The 21405-nt window shown below is 36.5% G+C and overlaps 1 protein-coding gene across 3 annotated transcripts in view; it reads right to left on the minus strand.

The window, feature by feature from the left end:
• Window positions 1-203: 203 nt before the first annotated feature.
• Window positions 204-21405, minus strand: part of gps1 (G protein pathway suppressor 1) — a 68806-nt gene continuing 47604 nt past the window's right edge. For 2 of the 3 annotated variants that reach the window (XM_073026085.1, XM_073026086.1), the window contains 4 exons: window positions 20541-20621; window positions 19293-19430; window positions 18341-18475; window positions 204-4494 (listed from right to left, as the gene is read on the minus strand). In XM_073026085.1, the coding sequence (XP_072882186.1) occupies window positions 4420-4494; window positions 18341-18475; window positions 19293-19430; window positions 20541-20621 (429 nt within the window). In that variant the 3' untranslated portion in view covers window positions 204-4419. Of the gene's footprint in view, window positions 4495-16780; window positions 17803-18340; window positions 18476-19292; window positions 19431-20540; window positions 20622-21405 lie in introns of those variants that run through there. The other variant, XM_073026087.1, reaches the window with a different exon arrangement.

Below are 21405 nucleotides of genomic sequence, written 5' to 3' on the forward strand. Positions count from 1 at the left end.
AAGAAAAAGAAAGCTCTCTCATTGTTGTATTTGTATACATTATTTGAGTATTTATATTACCTGATAACATTCGCCACCAACATAAATAAACTCACAATAGTTTCATAACCAACTGTGATTTTCTTGTGAATTTATTCCATGCATTCACCCTAAGCCTAATTAATGTAAACCTAACAGATTAAAAAAAGGCACTGACAGTGGAATTGAATGTACATAATTTATAAAAGTTTAAAACAAAATCTGTTCTTGGGTTGTACATTTCATTCCAATTTGAAATTTCAACTTCATTGACAAACTCCAATGTTCATAAATTTGACAGTTACATAAAAGGAACAAATACATCTCCTGCAGTTTGTTAGTTTAAATCTTAGGACATTAAAAGATATGTTGGATAGGTTTACAGGTGACACAAAAGTTGTTGGCAGTAAGGACAGCAAGGAATATTGTTTAAGGTATAGAAGGATATAAATCTAACGAAAAAATTGGCAGATCATTGACAGCTGGAATGTAATCTCATTAGGCCTGAGGTGATGAATTTTGGGAATCCAAATGGAGATACGTAGAACATACACCAGAATGGTATGCCACTAGAAATATTGATATAAAGAGACCTAGGAGCATTTGGACAGTATAGGCACCTATGTATCAGCATGCTTTACGTAGAAAAGCAGACCTGCAATAGCTTTTTGATGTTTTATATCAGCCCATTACATTTCAAAGATCTAGGATCATGGATTACAGGTGACTGTGACTTCTGATCATTACTAATCAGCATTTAGCTGGTGATATGTTATATCAATGTTAGGTCCAAGGTGGCAAACTTTATATATGTTCAACTGGATCAAAACAGCAGCAGTTTACAAAACCTGCAATCCTAAACTTTTAGTGCACATAATAGAGAAAAATGGTCTTTGTAATGGTGAAAAACAGACTTGCATAAAATAATGACCTACTCAGGTCTAATGAATTGCCAATATGCACACCTTCACAGCTACAAAAAACGGTTATGTGAAAATCTATTGAATTATGATTAAAGAGATTTAAATTTTAAAATATTCTGAAGCAAGCTGATTCATCTTTTCTTAATTGGAGATATGTGAGAATTAATAAGCAAGAATGTTGATTCCATTTAGCTCACTAACACTAGCAAAAGAATCATTTTTTTTCAGGGCTTCTCTGAAACTTCTTAGCCCTCTCCACTACTGATATCTTCAAAACATATAGAGTCATCAAATAGAATAATATAATCCTTTTGATAAGTAGCCTTTTATTTAGTTGCCGGGGGAGGGGGGGTAAGTATACATTTTCTTTTACTGGGCCAATTAGTTCCTGCAAGATTTATTTGGTCATTTTGTTAAATACCCATTTTAACATTTTTATTCAAGTTTCAATATCAGGAAATCCAGTCCAGTCAAATATTAGTAAGACTTTTGATGAATAATTCCTTGTATTCTGAAATTTAATGAAAAATTTTAAAAGAACTTTCTGTCATAATCATGGAATCTGCAGTGCTAAACCAATAAATTAACAGGAATGCATGACCAGAAAGATATTGTCTTTGAATTTACAAAATGCATTGATAGCAGTTTTCTATTAGGAAATTTTAAAATTGTGAACCTGGTACAGTGCTTGGTTCACTAAAACTTACCAAATGTTCATTAAAACAATGTATGCCTCAGCATATTCCATGCAGGGAAGGCGAAATCTGAGAATGGTATACCATAACACCTACAGGGTGAGTAATGGAAAGACTGGGACAAAGGATAAACACATGATGAGGTAAATCTGGTTTTATATTTGCTTGATCTGTTTAAAAACAAATTCAAAATACTCTCAATGTAAACACTCATACATTTTAAATATCATGCACTAATATAAGAAAATATAATGAAAATCGTACCAAATACTTGAAGGTCCTATGTTAAATTTCAAAAAAAAGAGGCGGGCCTGATTTTAGTAGTTTTGTGAGAAGCCTCAAGTAGTTTTTTACTCAATTAATTGCAAATTAGCTGATGTTTCTGTGCTGTCAACAAAATAGAAATCCTCAAATTAAACAATTCCGTCTTAGTAATGCATTTCTGCTCATCTTTCAAATAATTTCTTGGCTTATCAACATTCATCTGTATGTTAAATATACATCCAAAATCACATAGGATTTAATTATATCTTTGTGCAGTGAAGAACTTCTGCTTGCCACGATCAACTCAAATAGTTGTAACAGAATTTAAAATTTACTCTATTGAGTTTCAATTTAGACTTTTGTTAATTGACACTGTATTGATTGTACAACTTGACATTAACTATAAATTTAGCTGAATGGAAAAAAAAAGCTACTTCAATTTCCTATCTGAGGAGGGATCAATTTAAGTCCAAGAATGGCACTGTTACATTCCTACATGCAAGAGGTGAGAACTTTATTTCTTTCCCGATACAGTGGGAGGAAAGCAAAACAGTACTTTATTCATTACTCAGTCCTAGCAACTGTAGTTATAACTGAATAGCTAGGAAGCATCAAGATAATTGTTAAAGGGGATATATTTGCCCCTTTGTCCATTTTTTGGACAACTAAACTTAATTAAAACTATTTAGATTTAGAAGTGGTAAATAGGCCTCAATAACTGTTTAATGTTTTATATGTAATTATAAAATGTTTCTAAATTCGTGCGGGAAACATTGTATTGTTGACGTGCAATGTATTACAGATTAACAAACACCATTTCCTTTATTCTGACATGACAATGAGCCTGCCCTCAAGGCAATTAAAAAAAATACAGGAACAAAAATGTGAAAGTAGTCACTGTATAGCCCATAAACAGAACAGTTAAAAGATCAGGGGACACAGCTTTCCTCCCTGCTGGTGACGGGCTTATTGTGTTCCAAAGATAATTTACATCGTTCTAAACTGAATTTAATTACTTGCTATTGTAGTGCTTCAAGAGTAGTTTGAAAAGCATGAGATTCCACAAGGCTAAGCACACCCAAAGAAGAAACCACATTTCTCATATGTAACAATGAATTCCAAGAGTTTACTTGTGTTAAAGAAACTCAAAATCCCACCAGAACTCTCATGTTATCATCTGTCACAATTGTAAAAGAAAACCTGTAACACACTGCTAATAGTAAGACACTTACTCCATATAATCTGTATACTTCTATTTTTGTGTTTTACTACTATTGAAAAATTGTAATTAAATTTTCTTTTATTAAATAAAATAAACCATACTTTTATTTTGAATGTTACTTGGGAGTGATGCCAGAGTTGAAGAATTTGTATCATACATACAGAGCATTAAAGTTTAAACTAATGATGAATTCATATTCTTTTTTTAATACTCTTAAGATCGAGCCAACAATTACTGCAGCAATCGAACAACTAATTACTGATCATCAACTATGACATCATACATTTTCATGGGAAAATTAGAAACACCAGTCAAAAACGTGGATAATGACAAACTAGAACATTCCTTTCTATAGGCATTGTTGTAAAGTATTATTAACTCCTAGTCAATGAAATTCAAACTGACATTTCAGGACACAACTGATACTACAATATTCAATTATTGGAATACAATAATGTTTTACATCTGAATGCTAGCTCAGGCAATCCTTGAACTTGGCATATTAAATCTCAATAGGCTATGGTAACTGTGGGCTGCCAGGGTGGTAGTGGGAAGAGGGGAGAATATAGGCAATAAAGGAAAAGAACTTCCAAGTCTAACTATGCAAATACATATTTCATCCACCAATTTCAAAGCAGCACAAAATGCCTTAAGAATTTATGCCATAGCCTTGAAAGAAAAATGTGACAACTGAAAGGGTAAAGTAAAAAATTGAACCAAGACCTTTAATAAAACAATGCAATTATTATTTTACATTATGTCAAATCTATAAAAGTACTTTTCAACAATGCCTCTAGAATGAATAGAATATTGCACCAATGATCGTCACTGCTTTTACATGTGCAAGAGACTCCCATAACCTGCTCTTATTTGTTCTATTCCATAGTCATGGGCTTTTACCACTCTTGAACTAACAGTAATATTCTCTGGTACAATATCCTCTATTTATTAATTCCAACACTCTTCACAGTTTTGTAGAAACTAAAACCTTGCCATTCGGCTGTTCAGAGCGCTCTCCCACATATCACAATTAGGATCCTGAAAATAATTAAAAAATGTTTTTAAGTAAAGATTCAGATCCTGTAGCACACAGTTCGTCATCTTCTTTAATCCAAAGGATTTTTTTGTTTAACTTAAACAACAAAACTTTCTTCGTGCCCCCAAAAACAGCAGGATAGAGGTTCACTTCTACAATTGTTTGAATTTCTTTAAAGCCAAAAAAAGCAGTTCTTTGTTGAAGAACTGTGGAAGGCAAAGCACACAGCACTGGTTCTTCTTTAACAGGGTCTTTATTTCTTTACATGTTGGTGCTCATTCGAGTTTGACTGTTTGCAGAATTAAGTTCACCTTGGCTTCCTTCTCTTGGAGGGGACTGTAAAGAAATAAAAAAAAACAATGAAGCTAAGCTTATATTATCTGGAATACCTGCTTACCTTGTACTCAAAACATGTTAAAATGCAATAAAACAACAGCTTTAAATAAATTACATCTTAATTAAATGGAAGGTATCACATGATTATAAACACAGCAAACAATCTACAAAAGTTCAAGCAAACATGCATCGACTCAGAACTGCCAGACCAGAACAACTATGCCTTGTAAACATTTTCAGGGTTCTAATTTATCTTGGCATGAACGTTGCTCTTTTTGTCCCCTTAGGCAGTCCCAGTAAATTTCAGGACATGGAGTCAAACTATGGAGCTGCAGCTTGCTGAAGTTTCTTAAACCTTTGGTATAGGGAGCAGCACTCAAACCATGGCATAGGATCCCAATGGCCATTGATATAAATGACAACAGAAGGAGCACATAGGTGAGTGATATATTTAATTATTTTTGTTTCTTTTAGTGTTTTGAATCAGTTAAGCCTTTCATATGCTATTCCATGGGACAAAAATCCAAAATATGAATTTAATAAATCAACTGGAAGTTGGTGATAAATGGACCCAATCAAAGGCAGCTTGAAAGATTAAAGTAAGTGTCATTTTTACAAGCCACTAGATTTAACTGGCATCCACCCTAAATAAACCAGACCAAAACCGCCAAAAATGTGGCATAATTGATTCAATTAACAATTGTTTTCTCCAAGAATAATTTTATCAACCGAGCTCATTTGTATTGCATCTATCAAATCCTTTGCTGGGCACCCTAAAGTACTTTAAAATCAAGGAAGAATGTTTAAAGTGATGATACACGGGCAATATAGCAAATAACTGCACACAAGCCTCCACAAAATAAGAAAAAGAAAAAGACTTCAATTATTGACTCCTTCATTTAGCAAGATGGCAGCTAATCTCTGCACTGATCTTGGTTTTGCTAATATTGAAAAAACAATTAAATGTTCCTATTTTATCTTATTACATTGAAGGATGCTGTTTCATCCATCCAGTCTAAGGAATCTATCAATCTCATTCCTTTCCAGGGAGGATTTTAAACTAATATGGCAGGGAATGGGAATCCAGGCTGAAAGACAGAGGGAAGCAATGCAGAGACTAAAGTGTAAGTTCAATGTCAAAGTAAATGCAAACGGCACATAAGGTTACATGATTCTAAAAGGGCAATGAATGAAAGGATTCATTATCTGAATGACCACAGTATTCGAAACAAGGTCAGTTAATTTGTAGCACAAATGAGTACAGAGCTTTACGATTTAGTGGCCATTACAGAAATGTGGTTGCAGGTTAGAGATGATGGGGAATTAAATATCCAAAGGTATCAAGTAAGGATAGGCAGGAGGGTTAAGAAAGGCAGGGAATCGCTCATAATTAAGGATGAGCTCAGGACAATAGTGAGAGATGATACAAGATCTAAGGAGCAGAATGTTGAGGTCATTTGGGTAGAGATTAGGAATACTAAGGAGAAGGGGGGGAAGGCCACAGAATACTAACATAACAGTGGCATGAACAATAAACCCAAAAACATCTAATGCATGAAAGAAAGGAATGGCAGTTGTCATGGGGGAGTTTAATTTGGTGAATCAATTTGGTTGAGGCAGTCTTGAAGAAGACTTTTTAGAATGCATTTGTAATAGCTTTCTTAAACAGCCATGTTAAGCAACCTACAAGGGGTAAAATTAACAATCTTTTCATTAGGGATTGCAGTAATACTGAATTTCACACAAATGGAAGGTGCAATTTGATCCAAAAGCCTAAACAGGGTGGGGAGAGCCAGCCTTGGATAACTAAGAAATAAAAGAAGATATCAAACTAAAAGCTCAGGCGCACAAAGTCCCAAGAGTAGTAGAAAATGGAAAATGGAAAACTGGGAGAACTTTAAATGGATTTGAAAAGCAAAGTTCAAAATTTAAGTCAATTTATTATCAAAGTACATATATACCGCATATCCAACCTTGAGATTCATTTTCTTGTGGGCATACTCAGTAAAACCAAATAGATAACCCAAGTCCATTATAAAATTAATTAAAGACCACAACAGTTATGTTTTGTAACCTCAAAACTTTAAACTAATTCAAAAGACATGGGAGTCTGGGAATGCAGGTCTAACGTTGTGTTTACTTTAAGCGAGGTGCATACGTATCATGTGGTAGCATGATGACGTATGCAATTCATGTATTTATGCAAATCTTGTAATATTTAAAACATACACAAATGCTTAATTAAATATAGATACAAGGTTACTCAAATATTACTGAAACATTAAATACAAAACATTCCTTCCTACTTAGCTATAAAGTCAAACTCAGTAGAGAATACATTTTAATTATGTACACAGTATATTATATAATACAGCTACTATATACAGACATCTACAGCATCGTAAATTTTAAGTTGTCCCATTGAAGCCTAATGATTTAATTGCTGTGGAAGATCTCTTGTTCTTGTCAGATAATTACTTTCCTGACAAGGGTGGATCATTCTGCTTGGCAGGTGAGACTTGCGGCTGTGAAACAATCTCAGGTTCTGGGGCCTCCTCTGTGGTAGTTGAAGAAGTTGGCTCTGAGACTGCAGGAAGTGATTCTGACAGTGGTAGCCACCTTTCTTCTTCTTTTAGTTTGCGCATCTTGATCTTGGGAAAGTGCATTTAGTTCACAGGAGTATACTCTTCTTAATCTCTCTATTGTTCCCTTTACGATCTGATCTTTCCTCTTAGTTTCCTCATGCACATCATTTGATGAATCTTCTGTTTTTGAATCTCCATTGACTCCTTACTTTTTGGCCTTCCATTCATCCAGCTGGACATTGGTCTTTGCATCTACTTTTACAAGCAGCTTTTTGTCTCTCACTTGAATTTCATGCAATAACCTTAATGCATACAGAGTAGATCCCGATTCTTTATACTCACAAAAGTCAAATGCTTGAAACTTTCCTGAAGCTCCTTGAACTCTCTTCCAACTTACAACCAAGCCATATTTTGCAAGTAATTGCCTGATTAACATATCAGAAGCTTTCCCAAATAATGTTGCCTACAAAAACTTTTGTAGACAGACCACTCCTTTTGTCATTTAAACAATTCTTCTAAGCAGCATGGTCCTTCCTTGGTCCAATATGCTTTTCAACCAGAGACCGAGGTTGACACCAAAATCTGTATGCCTTCTACTGGGCAACGGTTCATGATGTACAGCATGGAGGAAGTTGTGGCATCATTTGGTACCTGTCTTAATTTGGCTTCAGTTCGGTCTCTTGCAGGGGTTGTAGCATACAACTGGAGAATGGACATCTAATCAAGTTGTTGTTGTCTCAGCCAATCACATCCTCACAATGCTAGTCCTTCTGTTTTTACCACATACAAGCTCAACGTGGCTTGTTGGTTGCTGTATTTAACTGTCACAAATATCATTTCAACAGAGTTATCTTTACTCCAGTGCAAGTTCTTAGTTGAATATCTGCAGGCTTCAGTTTAGTACCTTTGAAATGCTTCTCAAACTCATTTTGTGGAATGATTGAAACAGCCGAACCAGTGTCCAATTCCTTTTTAATTAATTTACTGTTTGTTTCTGGTGTAAGCCATATTGCTTTTCTATTATTAGTTTTCACACTGTAAATCTCAAAGCTAAAGTCCTGTGTCCCTCTCACCATTATCAGACTTTTCATCAACACATGCAAATTAGTGCTCTTTTTCAAACTGCAGCTTGACTTTTCCTTTAGCGATTTCTCTTCCCTGTGCAGTCCATTTCCTTTTATCTGCCTGACATGTTCTTTGTATGCATCCTACTTTGTTTAATTTCCTGCAAGTTTTGCCTTTAAATCTGCATTGCTCTGGTCTATGTCAGCCCCTGCAACAGCTGTAACACAATTTGTTCAGCTAGGCTGGTTTTTGTTCAGACACTGCAATTTTGTTCACACTCACTTTCATTCCTGACTGCAACTCAATAATTGTTTCTGTCTGCAGTTTCCATTGAAACAGCAATTTCAACTGCTTTTTAAAGATGTAATCTGTGCTTCAGTTAGGAGCCATTATTGAATGTTTCTTGTAAGATTCCATAAACTAAATGATCTCTCAGTGCATCATTAAGACCGTTACCAAAGCGACAACACTCAATCTCTTCAATTCAGCTATGTACAATGAAATAGACTCCCCTTCTTTTTGATTCCACTTATGAACTTAAAGCATTCTACAATCAACAATGGTTTTGGTTCTAAATGTTCCTGCATACTTTCACGATATCAGCAAAGCCAATTTTTGCTGGTTTGGTTGGAGCAGTCAAACTTCGAAGCAAACTATATGCCTTTCAACCTAATGCACTTAGCAAAATTAGTACTTGTTTCTCATTGGCTGTATCATTTGCTTCAAAATACTGTTCAATTTGCTCAGTATTTAAAATCCATTTAGCTGTTGTATAATCAAATGTGTCAATCCTTTCAATGTTGCAAGCCAATTCTGATCATTTTTATGACTATGATCACCCGGTACGCTCTCTTTATAACTTGTGAATTCTTCCATTTTCTGACTTTTTAAAAAAACTTGGTCGTGTCTTCCCTTCTGAAGAAGATGTACTGCACTGCTTTTTTTTTTAAAAAAGGCTCAACTGTCTCTGTATGTGCTGAGCTGTGTTTTTCACTCACCATTCCTCAATGCTTTTTTTTAAAAAGCTTTTGAACATCTCACTGCACCTCAACAGGTTGGTAGCTATCTCAGGTTCATTTAAAAAATACCTCATTGCCAATGTTATGTTTAGTAACTACAAAACACTAAATTAATTCAAAAGACACAGGAGTCCGAGAATACAGGTCTAATTTCGTGTTTACACTGATCAACAGAAAAAGACTTTCTTGTCAAAATGAAAACAGATCTCTATAAAATTGTCTAAATTAATTAGAAATATAATACACAAAATAATTGATCGCATTAAGTATTCACCTTCTTTAATACGACTCACCAAATCATCATTGGTGCAGCCAATTGTTGTAGAAGTCACATAATTAGTTAAATGGAGATCACCTCTATATCTCCAAATGGAGAGTCAAGGTGTTTCAATTGATTGTAGTAAAAAAAACACCTGTACCTGAAAGGTCCAGCTGCTGGTGAGTCAGCATCCTGGCAAAAACTACACCATGAAGACAAAAGGACACCCTAAGCAATTCCACAAAAATGTTATTGAAAAGCACAAGTCAGGAGATTGAAACAAGAAAATTTCCAAGTCACTGAATATCCCTTGGAGTATAATTAAGTCAATGATCGAGAAATGGAAAGAATATAGCAAAGCTGTGAATCTGCCTAGAGTAGGCATTTTCACTAACGGAGTGACTGTGCAAAAAGGGGACCTATGACAGCTCTGGAGATACAAGCTTCAGTAGCTGAGATGGGAGAGACGGCACATACAACTGTAATCCATGTGCTTCACCAGTCACAGTTTTATGGGAGAGTGGCAAACAGAAAGCCATTATTGAAAAAAACTCCCAGGAGATCTCAGCTAGAGTTTCCCAGAAGGCATGTGGGAGTCTCTAAAGTCAGCTGGAAGAAGGTTTTCAGGTCTGATGAAACCAAAATTGAGCTTTTTAGCCACCAGACTGAACGCTATGCTTGCCGTAAACTGAATACTGCACATCATTAAGTACACACCATCCCTGCCTTGAAGCATCATGCTGTGACGATGCTTCACTGTAGCAGGCCCTTGAAGGCTTGTGAAGGTAGAGGGTTAAATGAATACAGCCAAATACAAGGAAATCCTGGAGGAAAACCTGATGCAGTCTGCAAGAGAACTGTGACTTGGGAGATGATTGTTTTCCAGACAATGGCCCAAAGCATAAAGCCAAAGCTATAAAGGAATGGCTTAAAATCAATAAAGTTAATGACCTGGTGTGGTCAAGCCAGTGTCCAGATCTCAATCCAACTGAGAATTTCTGGATGAATTTGGAAAAGGCTGCTCACTCACCATCCCCATGCAATCTGACAGAGCTTGGACAGTTTTGTAAAGGAGGAAAAACTGCAGTGCCCAGATGTGCAAAGTTGATAGAGGCCTATCCACTCAGACTCAAAGCTATAATTGCTGTCAGAGGTGCATCTACTGATTTGAAGGGGGTGAGTAATTATGCAATCACTTATTTTGTGTTTAATAATTGTAATACATTTAGACCAATTTGCAGATATTTGGAAAAGAGGACTGTAGCATATCTATGACACTAAATTAAATGGAAAGCAAGTTGTGCAGACGATGTGCAGGGAGGGGAAGGGGGGGTTAAGTGAGTGGGCAAGAATCTGGATGATGGAGTACTACATTGGTAAATGCAAGGACATCCACTTAGAAAGGAAAATTAAAAGATCAGATTATTTATACGGCGAAAGATTGCAGCTGTGCAAAGAGACTTGGGAGTGCTTGTGCCTATATTGCAAAATGGCTAGTCCGCAGGTGCAACAGGTTATCAAGAAGGCAAATGAAATATTGGCCTTCACTGATAGAGGGACTGAATTTAACAGCAAGGTGGGTTATTTTGAAACTGTATAGGGTACTGGAGACGCCACATATGGAATACTGTGTACCTTATTACTGGTCTCCTTATTTGAAGAAAGATACACTGGCTTTGGAAGTGGTGCAGAGGAAGCTCACCAGGTTGATTCCGGAGATGTGGGGGTTAACCTACGAGGAGAGACTGAATCGCCTGGGACCATGCTCACTGGAATTCAGAAGAATGAGAGAGGATCTTGAAGAAACACAAAAATATGAAAGGGATAGATAAGATAGAGGAAAATGTTTTCCACTGGTAAATGAGACTAGAACTAGCAGGCATAACCTCAAGATTTGGGGGAATAGATTTAGGATGGATATGAGGAGAAACTACTTTTCCTAGAGTAGTGACCCTGGAATTCTCCAAATAGGGAAGCAGTAGAGGCTACATCATTCAATTATTTAAGTTCAAAGCACATTTACTATCAAAGTATGTATAAATTATACAACCTTGAGATTCATCTGCTTTTAGGCAGCAACAAAGCAAGAAAGCCGAAAGAACCCAATTAAAAAAAGACCAATGTGCAGATAAAGAGAGGGGAAAAAAAACACAAATCATGATAACATTAGAAGAAAGTAACAGCATTCTGAACCAAACTGAGTCCATAAACCCCAATCCTGGAACAGCCGGAGTAGGCCCAAAGCCTGACTCAGTTCATCTATAAATCGCTGCAAAGCTTGCAGGCACGATGCACGTAGAGCCAGAGCAGTGACTATACAACTAAAAACATTAATGAAACTTTATCTGAGGTAAATTGTAGTAAACTATCACCGCAAACAATGAAGATGTGAGTGAAGGCAAAGCATACTTGAGGGATGAGCCATGCTGGTGCGTTGAAAAGTCAGAGTGTAACATGTTCAAAACAGTGTCAGAGTCATTAGAGATGGTGTTGGTGTTGGAGATTTAAGACAGATTTGTGCATAGCAGGGAAATTATGGGTTATGGGGAAAAGGCAGGTAGATGGAGCCAAATCCATTGCCTGATTAGCCATGGTGAAGCAGGCTCAATGGGTCAGATGGCCTATTTCTTATGTTCCTTATTTACTTTCATCCTTTTAAATTATACTCTCACAAACTCAAAAGTTCTACTACCACCCACTTACAGTACTGGTAACTTAACAGTAGCTAATTAATCTAACAACAAGTACATACTTGGGATGTGTGAGGAAACTGAAGCACCCACACAAAAACCTAAGGTCAGGATGAAACCTGGGTCGCTAGAGATGTGATGCTTTGAATCCTGTCTTGTACATACTGAGCCAGTGAGCTTGCACAGCAGAAAATGAAAAACTGGAATGTTTCTTCCCAACTGAGTCCTGAATGGACAACCCCTTATTTTGACACTGAACCCTGGTTCTCAATGCCCCAAGTGGAAGGAAAGTTATATCTACAGCTATCCTATCAAGCCCTGTGTGAATCAAATGGGGTTACCTCTCATTCTCTAAATTCAAACAGTAGAAACCCAAGAGACACAAGTGAGACTGCAGATGCTGGAGCTACACACACACACACACACACGAAGGCCTCAGAAGCTCAGGCAGCATCTATGTATTGAAATAAACAATTGACATTTTGAATCACGACCCCTCATCAGGACAGTAAAGCTCCTGACTGTTTAATCTCTCGTCATATGGCAAATCCAGCATCCCAGTAATCGGGCTCGTCCCAAAGCCTCCTCAATGGCACAAGGCAACATCAATGCAGAAGAGACGGCTCATGATGGAGGAGGTGAGAAGACAGGACGAGGCAGAGCGACACGCCAGGGCCATCTCAGTGGCCAAACAGGACCAATGGACTAATTGGGAGAGCCTGGAAAAGAGGAAACTCAGCTGGTGCGACATCTGGGAGATGGAGGGATCTTGGCTAAGTTTTGTCATCAGAGCCACTTATGACCTCCTGCCCACACCCCAGAACCTGAACCAGTGGTGGGGAGAAGACCTTGCTTGCTCTCTTTATCAAGCACGTGGATCACTAAGGCACACTTTAACAGGATGCACCATGAGCCTCAGTCAGGGGCGGTACACTTGGCGGCATAACCAAGTTCTCAGACAGCTGGCATCAATCTTGGAACAGAGACAAACCACCGTAAACCCTCTCCCACAAACATCGGCAGGAAATGTCCACATTACATGATTTGTATCAGCAGGCCAACCTCCAGAGCACCAAATAACATCAAAGGACATAAGCATTCTGCATATTGCTTGGGATTGGAAAATAGATGTGGACTTGGAAAAAAAAAAGCTTGTGTTTCCCCCAGACATTGCGGCTACAACACTCTGGCCAGACATGGTCCTGTGGTCCATAACAGCCAAGCTGGCACATGTTGTGGAACTGACAGTACCATGGGAAGATAGTATTGAAGAAGTTTATGAGAGGAAAAAGACCAAGTACTCTGAACTGGCAACTGAAACTGCCCAGAACAGCTGGAAGACCAAGATTTTCCCTGTAAAAGTGGGATGCAGGGGATTTGTGGCTACATCTACGACCAGTCTATTGAATGGGGGTGAGGGGTGTCTCCCTCCAACAAGCAATCAAGTCCTTGCCAAATGCAGCAGAAGAAAGCAGTAATTGGATTTGGATTAAAAAGAAAGACAACAACTGGGCTGCAAGATGAAGACAGGAGGGTATGGAACTGAGGGGGTGTATCTGGGACGCCAGGTAGCACTGTTAAGCCCTCTGAAGACGCCATGGGCTTATCAATGAAACGTCAAAGAAGGAGGGTGCCCACCTGATGACCCCGATGAGGTATCTACCCTCCATGTCACCACGCCAAGCCCACTGCCAACATTGAGAGTGCTGACTTGTCATAGGGATTGAAACATCAAGTCCTATTAGCTCTACTCTACAAACTCTGATAAATATGCACTGAACTCTGTCATATAGGGAGAACACAGGCATACACAAACTTCCAGATTAGACCAGACGGCAACCATAATGGAATTGGCACATCTCTACTCTTGTTTCATTTGCTTGCAATAGGGATCAATGTACCTAATTGTTTGTTAATATAGTATGAGTGGATGTGGGGAGGATGTGTCCTACAGTGCAGCGTCCAGGACCACAGGGCAAAGTCTCAGAATAGAAGGACAGAGATGATGAGGAATTTCTTTAGCCAAGGGGTGGCGAATCTGTGGGATTCATTGCCACAGATGACTGTGGAGGCCAAGCCATTGAGTATATTTAAAGTGGAGGTCAATTGATTCTTGATTAGTCAGGGTGTCTAAGACTACGGGGAGAAGACAGAAGAATGGGGTTGAGAGGGATAATAATCAGCCACGATGGAATGGTGGAGCAGACTCTATGGGCTGAATGGTCTCATTCTGCTCCCATTGTCTAATGGTCTTATGTTAACTTTCAGAGTTTCATGCACAAGGGCACAAGATCCCTCTAAACACCAGGTAGAAAAACAAAAAAAGAAAAAAATCAAACATTGTCATGCATATTTTGCTTGCAGCTTCTCTCAGAATTCTCACCTACTTATGGAATACCTGGAAATTTGCAACACTCAGCAATTTCAGAACTACACTGTGCTCCTGGGAGGCCAGTTGGTGGACGAGGAGCTTGTAAAAGCCCATTCATTTGAATCATTATATAATAAGGAAAAAAAATGAGAAATACACTTCATTGTTTGTGCTTAATTCTTCATTAGTAGAGGACATCAAGTAAACATTTTTAAAATATACTCTAACAGTACTTGAATGCTTCTGAATAGTCTGGGACATTTGGGGCATTGAGACATTTTAAACTGAGAGAAACTTGGGTAGTGCTTTGCCATTTATTAGGAGCTTCCAGCAGAAGGTTAAATGGGTTTGTTACAGCATGTTACCACAAGTCAATTACAAGAAGATGAAGTTGACAGTTCATAGAGATACCCAAAGAATAAGCACAGGTGAAAACAAGGACAGATTTGAATGGGAGGATTGTAAAGTTACATCTGAGGCACTTAAGGATTGAGAGATAAAACAGATTAATGGGTAAATGTGTGCAAAGAGGCTGGTATATTAGAACATAGCTAGAACTTTGAATAAAACAAAATTGTCCAAGGATCCAGAATGTAAAGGAAGTCCAGTGATAAAAACGTGGATGAAGTTTCCTGCAGCAGAACAGCTGAGGAAGAGACCATATTGTAAGTATGCTGGATAGTGATGAGAATGTCAGAAGCCAAGCTTAGCCTCACATCAGATAATGAGGTTACAAATTATCTGAGTGAAGGTAGATGGCCTCTTTTCCCAATATTGAATTAAAGAATATTTCACTTCACTTTTGTACTAAATATCAAAAAGTTATGGAGGGTGTTGGGAGAAGTGGAGATGCAGTGGAACCAAGTATCAAATCAAATGGTTCCATTTATTATCTGTGAATGTATACAATATACAAGAAATACTTAGTCTTTGCAGACATCCACGAAAAACAGAACCCCAAAAGAATAAACGACAGAAAAACATGAGAACACCAAACCTCCCTCTCCCCTGTGCAAACAGCAGCAATGCATCAACCCCCACCCCCCCACCATTTCAGCAAAAAGCCCACCACCAAGCAATGGCAAAGCACCCAAAGAGCGGCCATGATCTGCAATGAACAAAAACTATTGTTTACCAACAGTTCAACTGTGTGTGTCTGTCTCTGTCTCTCTCTCTCTCATTCACTCACTAACAAGGGACAGAGAGGAGTCACCAATTTCACAGTGAAAGTGAGATTAACAGTCGCTTTTACTATGTTACACTCTGCCGCTTTGCTTTTTGTTATCAATGTGGCACATGTGATTCCTGTTGATATTTTTTGGATAGATAATTGAAAGGATAATTTCTTTGTAGACTCCAGAACTAGCACTGTAGGCCACACAACAGATTACTGTGTGAGGGAAAGAATATGGCTATGGCTAAGAGGAAGAATAGAGAAGGATGGTTTGATCAGTCACAGGAAAAGCAGCAGACAGGGTGAACTGCTTCTACACCACACAGTCACAGTTCTGCACCATGTTATTTGTGATTTAATTTGGGTTGTTTTGGTACAGATGCAAGGTGGAAATGTGACTGGAAAAGCAAAGTTGCAGGAAATATGGGAATGAATGTGAGAGAAATGCAAGGTGGAAAATAGGTTGAAACCAAGGAGGGAGCTGAAAGAGAACACAATATATAGGCCAGCGATTTAATAGGAAGAGAATGAAGAGAACAGAAAGTACCTACACTGGACAACATGAACTCAGAGGAGGTTTCTGTGTTTCATTGTATCTGAGGTCCTCCTGTCTCTCTGTCTATATATTACACATAATTTCTTTCCCTCCATTCATCTTCATAGTGGATAATTAAGAGGAATAAACTATGTCTGCATTTTTATGTCCCTCTCCCCAACAAAATTAAGGAAATTTTGATTTCATTTTGTTAGTCTAAAAATAAATATCATCAGTATTTGCGTCAAAACTATTCTTCAAAATGTTCCCAAGTTTATAAGTATGCTTTCAAGTTCTTTAGTAAAAATTATAAACTCAATTACTGCCATTGACAAATGGCAGGCTTCAAACTGCAGCACAAAATGACTGCAGTAAATCATACGGATGTATGCCCAGAATTGTCTGTATTGTTTTTGGAAATGCTGATTGTAGCACACTAATTGTTGTCATCCTTCAGTGACCAAGTATATGTTCATGTAACTAAAATCTCTTTCTTTTTTCCCCAGTACTCTTGAATCTCGAGTATCTTTTCAGAATTTTTTTTACAAACCATGGTCAGACTGAACCATTTAGATTATTTTTGTCTTTATTATGTTGTTACACGTGTTGTTCAGCAACAGATAATAAATTAAGAATATTTTCAAAGTTGAGTGATTTGAAGTAAAAATTACAACTTTATCTGAATTTCATAATGACTTTTTATCTTCTGCATGCTACTTGATATATGATACATTCCTTGTCCATATAGCTGATTTTATTTTCTATACTTCAATTGAAGCAAATCATGAATGAGAACAAATTCCTTAGTGATATCCTAAGCCAAATAGCTTGCAGATGTACAGATTATATAAATACATAAAGTAGCAAATTGTCTGTGACATAGGATTTACCACTGCACACAGAAAATAAAAAAAACACCATAAAAGAGAAATGCACAAATGCGCTCATTAAAGCTCAAAGTCCTATAACTTGTTACATAAACAGTAAGATGAATTAAAATACCATTTTTTTTTGTTTAGACAAGGATGCTTGTTTGGTTGTGGAAGGGTTAAATGATAGCACAATTATAAAAAAAAATTCTATTTTAGAACTCTTAGCACTTCTTTTCCACCCTGTGAAAAAGAATATAAATGAAAGACCAAGAGTTGCTCAAGATCATAGCAAACTTTAAGAAAAATAGCATTTTACATGATGATGTGACATAAATTTGCAGTAACATTATTGAAGCATTTCATAAAATGGTACTGAACATGTTCTCTAGTGTTATGAAAGATATGGAGTCTCACAAAGCCAAGCATTAAATGCCTTAGAAGTATAAATATGTGTTTTAATAGTAGGATCTGCAATTAGTAACTATTAACTTGAACAAGTTGTATTATTTTGGTAGTGAGAAACAAATATCACCAAGTAGTGTCAAATGTTACATGTGCAGCCATTCAAATCCAGACACGTCCTGGACTTGAGCATGATGCATGATTTCAGCTTTTAAGGCCAAATTCAGATGGACTTTACATGGAGTTCAGTGATGCACCCCTGTAATGCTGGGCATTTTGGCCATTAGACTGGATGTAGGTTTTCAAACAGCATTGCTATTAATGGTGGGTCTATGCCTGTAAATTAGGAGGGAGAAAGGAAGTTTAAGTTTTTATATAAACTATTCAGGTTTTAGTTTAAAGGTGTAAATTAGTTCTAGATTTTTATTAACATTGGCTTTAATTACCTTTATTTTTTCGGATTATTCTATTTTACATTGTTAATGTAAATTTGAATAGCTTTCATGCAATTATACTAAAGAAATATTACTATGAAAATGATTTCTTGGTCTCATTGCTGACTGAACTCTGCTTTTGGCTTAGCAGCAAAATAGTCTAGATTATATAATATCTGACTTTAACCTCCATGGGAATAAAATTATACATCTTTTCAAGGCAACTTTTTAAAATAAATCTTAAACCATGACTACTTCTGAAATACTCATTGAACATTTGCTACTAGTCAAAAACTAGTATGAAGACAGAAGACATTGTGACCACCCGTACTTTATTTTTGAGTAAATAACATTTATAACTAATATCTGTATTTAACAATTAAGCTGACATTGAAGGCTGAACAATACCTTGAAAGAGTTATCATTTAATGCCCAAGTACCTTAACGTGGATTTGATTGCGCAGAATAGCAGCTCGGAGTATCATGGCTTTTGCTCTTCTTTGGAACTCTTTGCCCATCTGCAAAGACTTTTCAAATGTTGTGCTGCGTTGATCTACGTCTCTGGCATACAGAATCTATAATCAAGAAAAAAATAAGCTGGCTTAATCAACCTCTCATCTGTCATTTCAGGCACAGAACCATGAAGCAAAGAAATTATTCCACATTTAAGCATCAATATTCCATTGCTGACATAGCTGACTAATTAAAATCAATATTTTACCTATATGACTCAGTTCAAGTTGTACCAATTTTTTTTGCTGCGTCAGACTTGCTTTAATGAAAATTTTTTAAAAAATTAATGTTAATCTTATAGGAAATAATTCCTAATGTTTTCTCTTAAGTATACAAATCTTAATGTCAATTATCGACAAAGTTAATTGCTCTATAATTAAATTAATTTTAGAAAGTTGTGATTGTTTTATGAGAAATGCTGATATGTGTAATTAGAGGTTATCAAATGTTCCCCACTCTTAGAAGAATCTCATCTATTTAGATATATGTGCATTCTGGTCAATATTTATTCCTCAGCCAGATTGCATTGTTTCTAAGACACTGTTGTGTAAAGATTGACTGCTATATTTTCTTAATTAGAACAGTGATTATTTTTCCAGAAGTATACCATAAAAGGTTGTGAAAGGCACCATATAAATGAAATTACTTGTCACTTATGGTAATTAGTGTACACACACAAATAAAGCTTGTGAGATCTGAATTAAAGCTCCAAAGTAAGATCAGTGATAGTCATTAACCACTTGGCATTGAAATGCTACTGGAAGATTAAGTTGTTTGCCTACAGAATAATTAGAAAATGTCCTGTAATTTTCATCCAACTTCTTTCCAGGGCATTGAATGTTGTACCCACAATGGATGATGCTGAGAGCAGAAACTCACCTTGCTATGTGAATCAATTCTACCATTGATTAATCCTTCCAGGATAAGGTGTGTCAGCTCATCCTCCAGTGCACCAACTGTGGTGTTGAAAGAAATAGCCATCTTGTTCATGTCAGCAGAAACATATGGGCTGAAATACTAAAAATATAAAAGAACTTATAGGCAAGGCTGGCAAAATATAACATTCAGTTCTCACTTCTATTAGAACTTAATACTTAAGACTTTAGTTACCATGCCTACCTTTTGATGTATTCATTATTTTTTGAGAAACAGCCTGCCTTGAGCAATTTAGTAACTTCACTATTTATCTGAAGGCACATGAAATGAATTTGTTCTAAAAATTTTTAATGAATTTTGGTAAAAAAGATGAAAACACAGTAACCAGCAACTTGGTGTCATACTAGATGACTTCACATGCAGTTTTCTTACAGATTCATATTTAAAGCCACAGAAGGACTTTAATTTAGTTTGAAAGACCAAAATCCATATAGGCAACCTAGCAAAATGTATCAACAATGACAATTTCAATTTATGCAGTACTTCTAACATTCCAAAAATCCCAAGGTACTGTACTGGAGGACTGGCAAACACAAACCGGCTCCAGGCCACAAATTAAGGTAACAAAGTAGATAACCAAAGAATTGACTAAGGTGCAAATTTTGGGCAGCTTAAAGAAAGATAGAAAGTTTAAGTAGTTTAGGGGAGAAATTCCAGAACTTATGACCCTGATAGCATAAAACAGCACAATGGCAGAGTAAGTGAATCTCGGGCACATGATTGCAGGTAAACGGGACTTTGTCTAAGTAAGGACAGAATATGGATTAACTCAAGTTAGTGGAGGGTAGGACAAGGAAACCCAGAAGTTTGAGAGAATAGGTAAATCTAGAGGTTAAAAAAAGTTGTATACATCAAGAATTCAGACAATTTTAAAAGTCTGGAGATTGTAGAATTATGGCCATTTTCCACTCAACTCTCTTCTCAATGTTATACTTCAAAGACGACAACTGCAATATTATATTACTGTACATTTTGAGATATTTATAAAATGCATTTCGCTATTGAAACAGTGATCTCAAATTCCAAACTACGGTTGGTGCAGTCAAGAAGGAGTAGCACATTCAGAATACAAATATGACTCCCTTAAAATAAATGACTGAGTATAATAGGGATAACTGAGTACTTTATAACTAAGAAATAATTAAGAGTCAAAGTTACCATGTCATACCATTGATAATCATCTCCACATACCTGAATAAGGGCTCTGTTCCTGATTTGTGTGTAGAGTGTCTTGACATGTGGAGCTAGATACATATCCAGCAGAAGGTTGTCCTGTGTAAATGGAGGAATGGAGGAAAGGAAAATAGAGAATATAAGAATATTTTCTAGGAGAGAAAGATTAAAACATGAAACCAATAAATAAACAATTATTAAATAAAACAATTACATTTTCTCTTAATCATGTAGAAATGCGATATCTGAAACCATGCAGAAGATCTATTCCAATCAAAGATTTTCATTGTAAAACACAACAAAGAACAAGAAAGCAATAAAATGATAAAAGGAGCTTAGGTTTCTAATAATTCTTTTTAATAAAGTCAAACAGATCTGCAAATCTATGTAGTACTACTTGTGTGGATTAATAATACAGTAGATCAAACTAATGAAGGATCAAATTGCAAACAAAGCAATGTTGGCTACATGAAAAAAACCAAATTTGAGAAAGCATTTAAATTAGAGCAAATCCAAACTCCTTTGCTATCCCCTTTTAGAGGTAGAACATTAAGACTTGCCCATATAAAACTGTGAGCCTAAAATCTTCAAACTGAGTTTCCTTTGCAGCAAAACAAACAGCGCTAGTTAGTAAAAATGACTCCACATAGTCACTTCTTTCTCTGCTACACACAATTTGAAATGGGTAGCAAAGTATTTTTAATACAGGAATCGCTGATGTTGTCTTTAACACATATACGAGTTGGCAGTTACTTATTTATCAATGAGCCACAGTCCAAATGAGCTTTTATAAATTACTTGCATATTTTTATGGATTAATGCACCAGGATCAAGAAACAGATATAAATCATATCTGAACACTGAAACCTCTTGTTTGATGGAT

This window comes from Hemitrygon akajei, chromosome 22 (genome assembly GCF_048418815.1).
Source record: "Hemitrygon akajei chromosome 22, sHemAka1.3, whole genome shotgun sequence".
Classification (NCBI taxonomy): Eukaryota; Metazoa; Chordata; class Chondrichthyes; order Myliobatiformes; family Dasyatidae; genus Hemitrygon; species Hemitrygon akajei.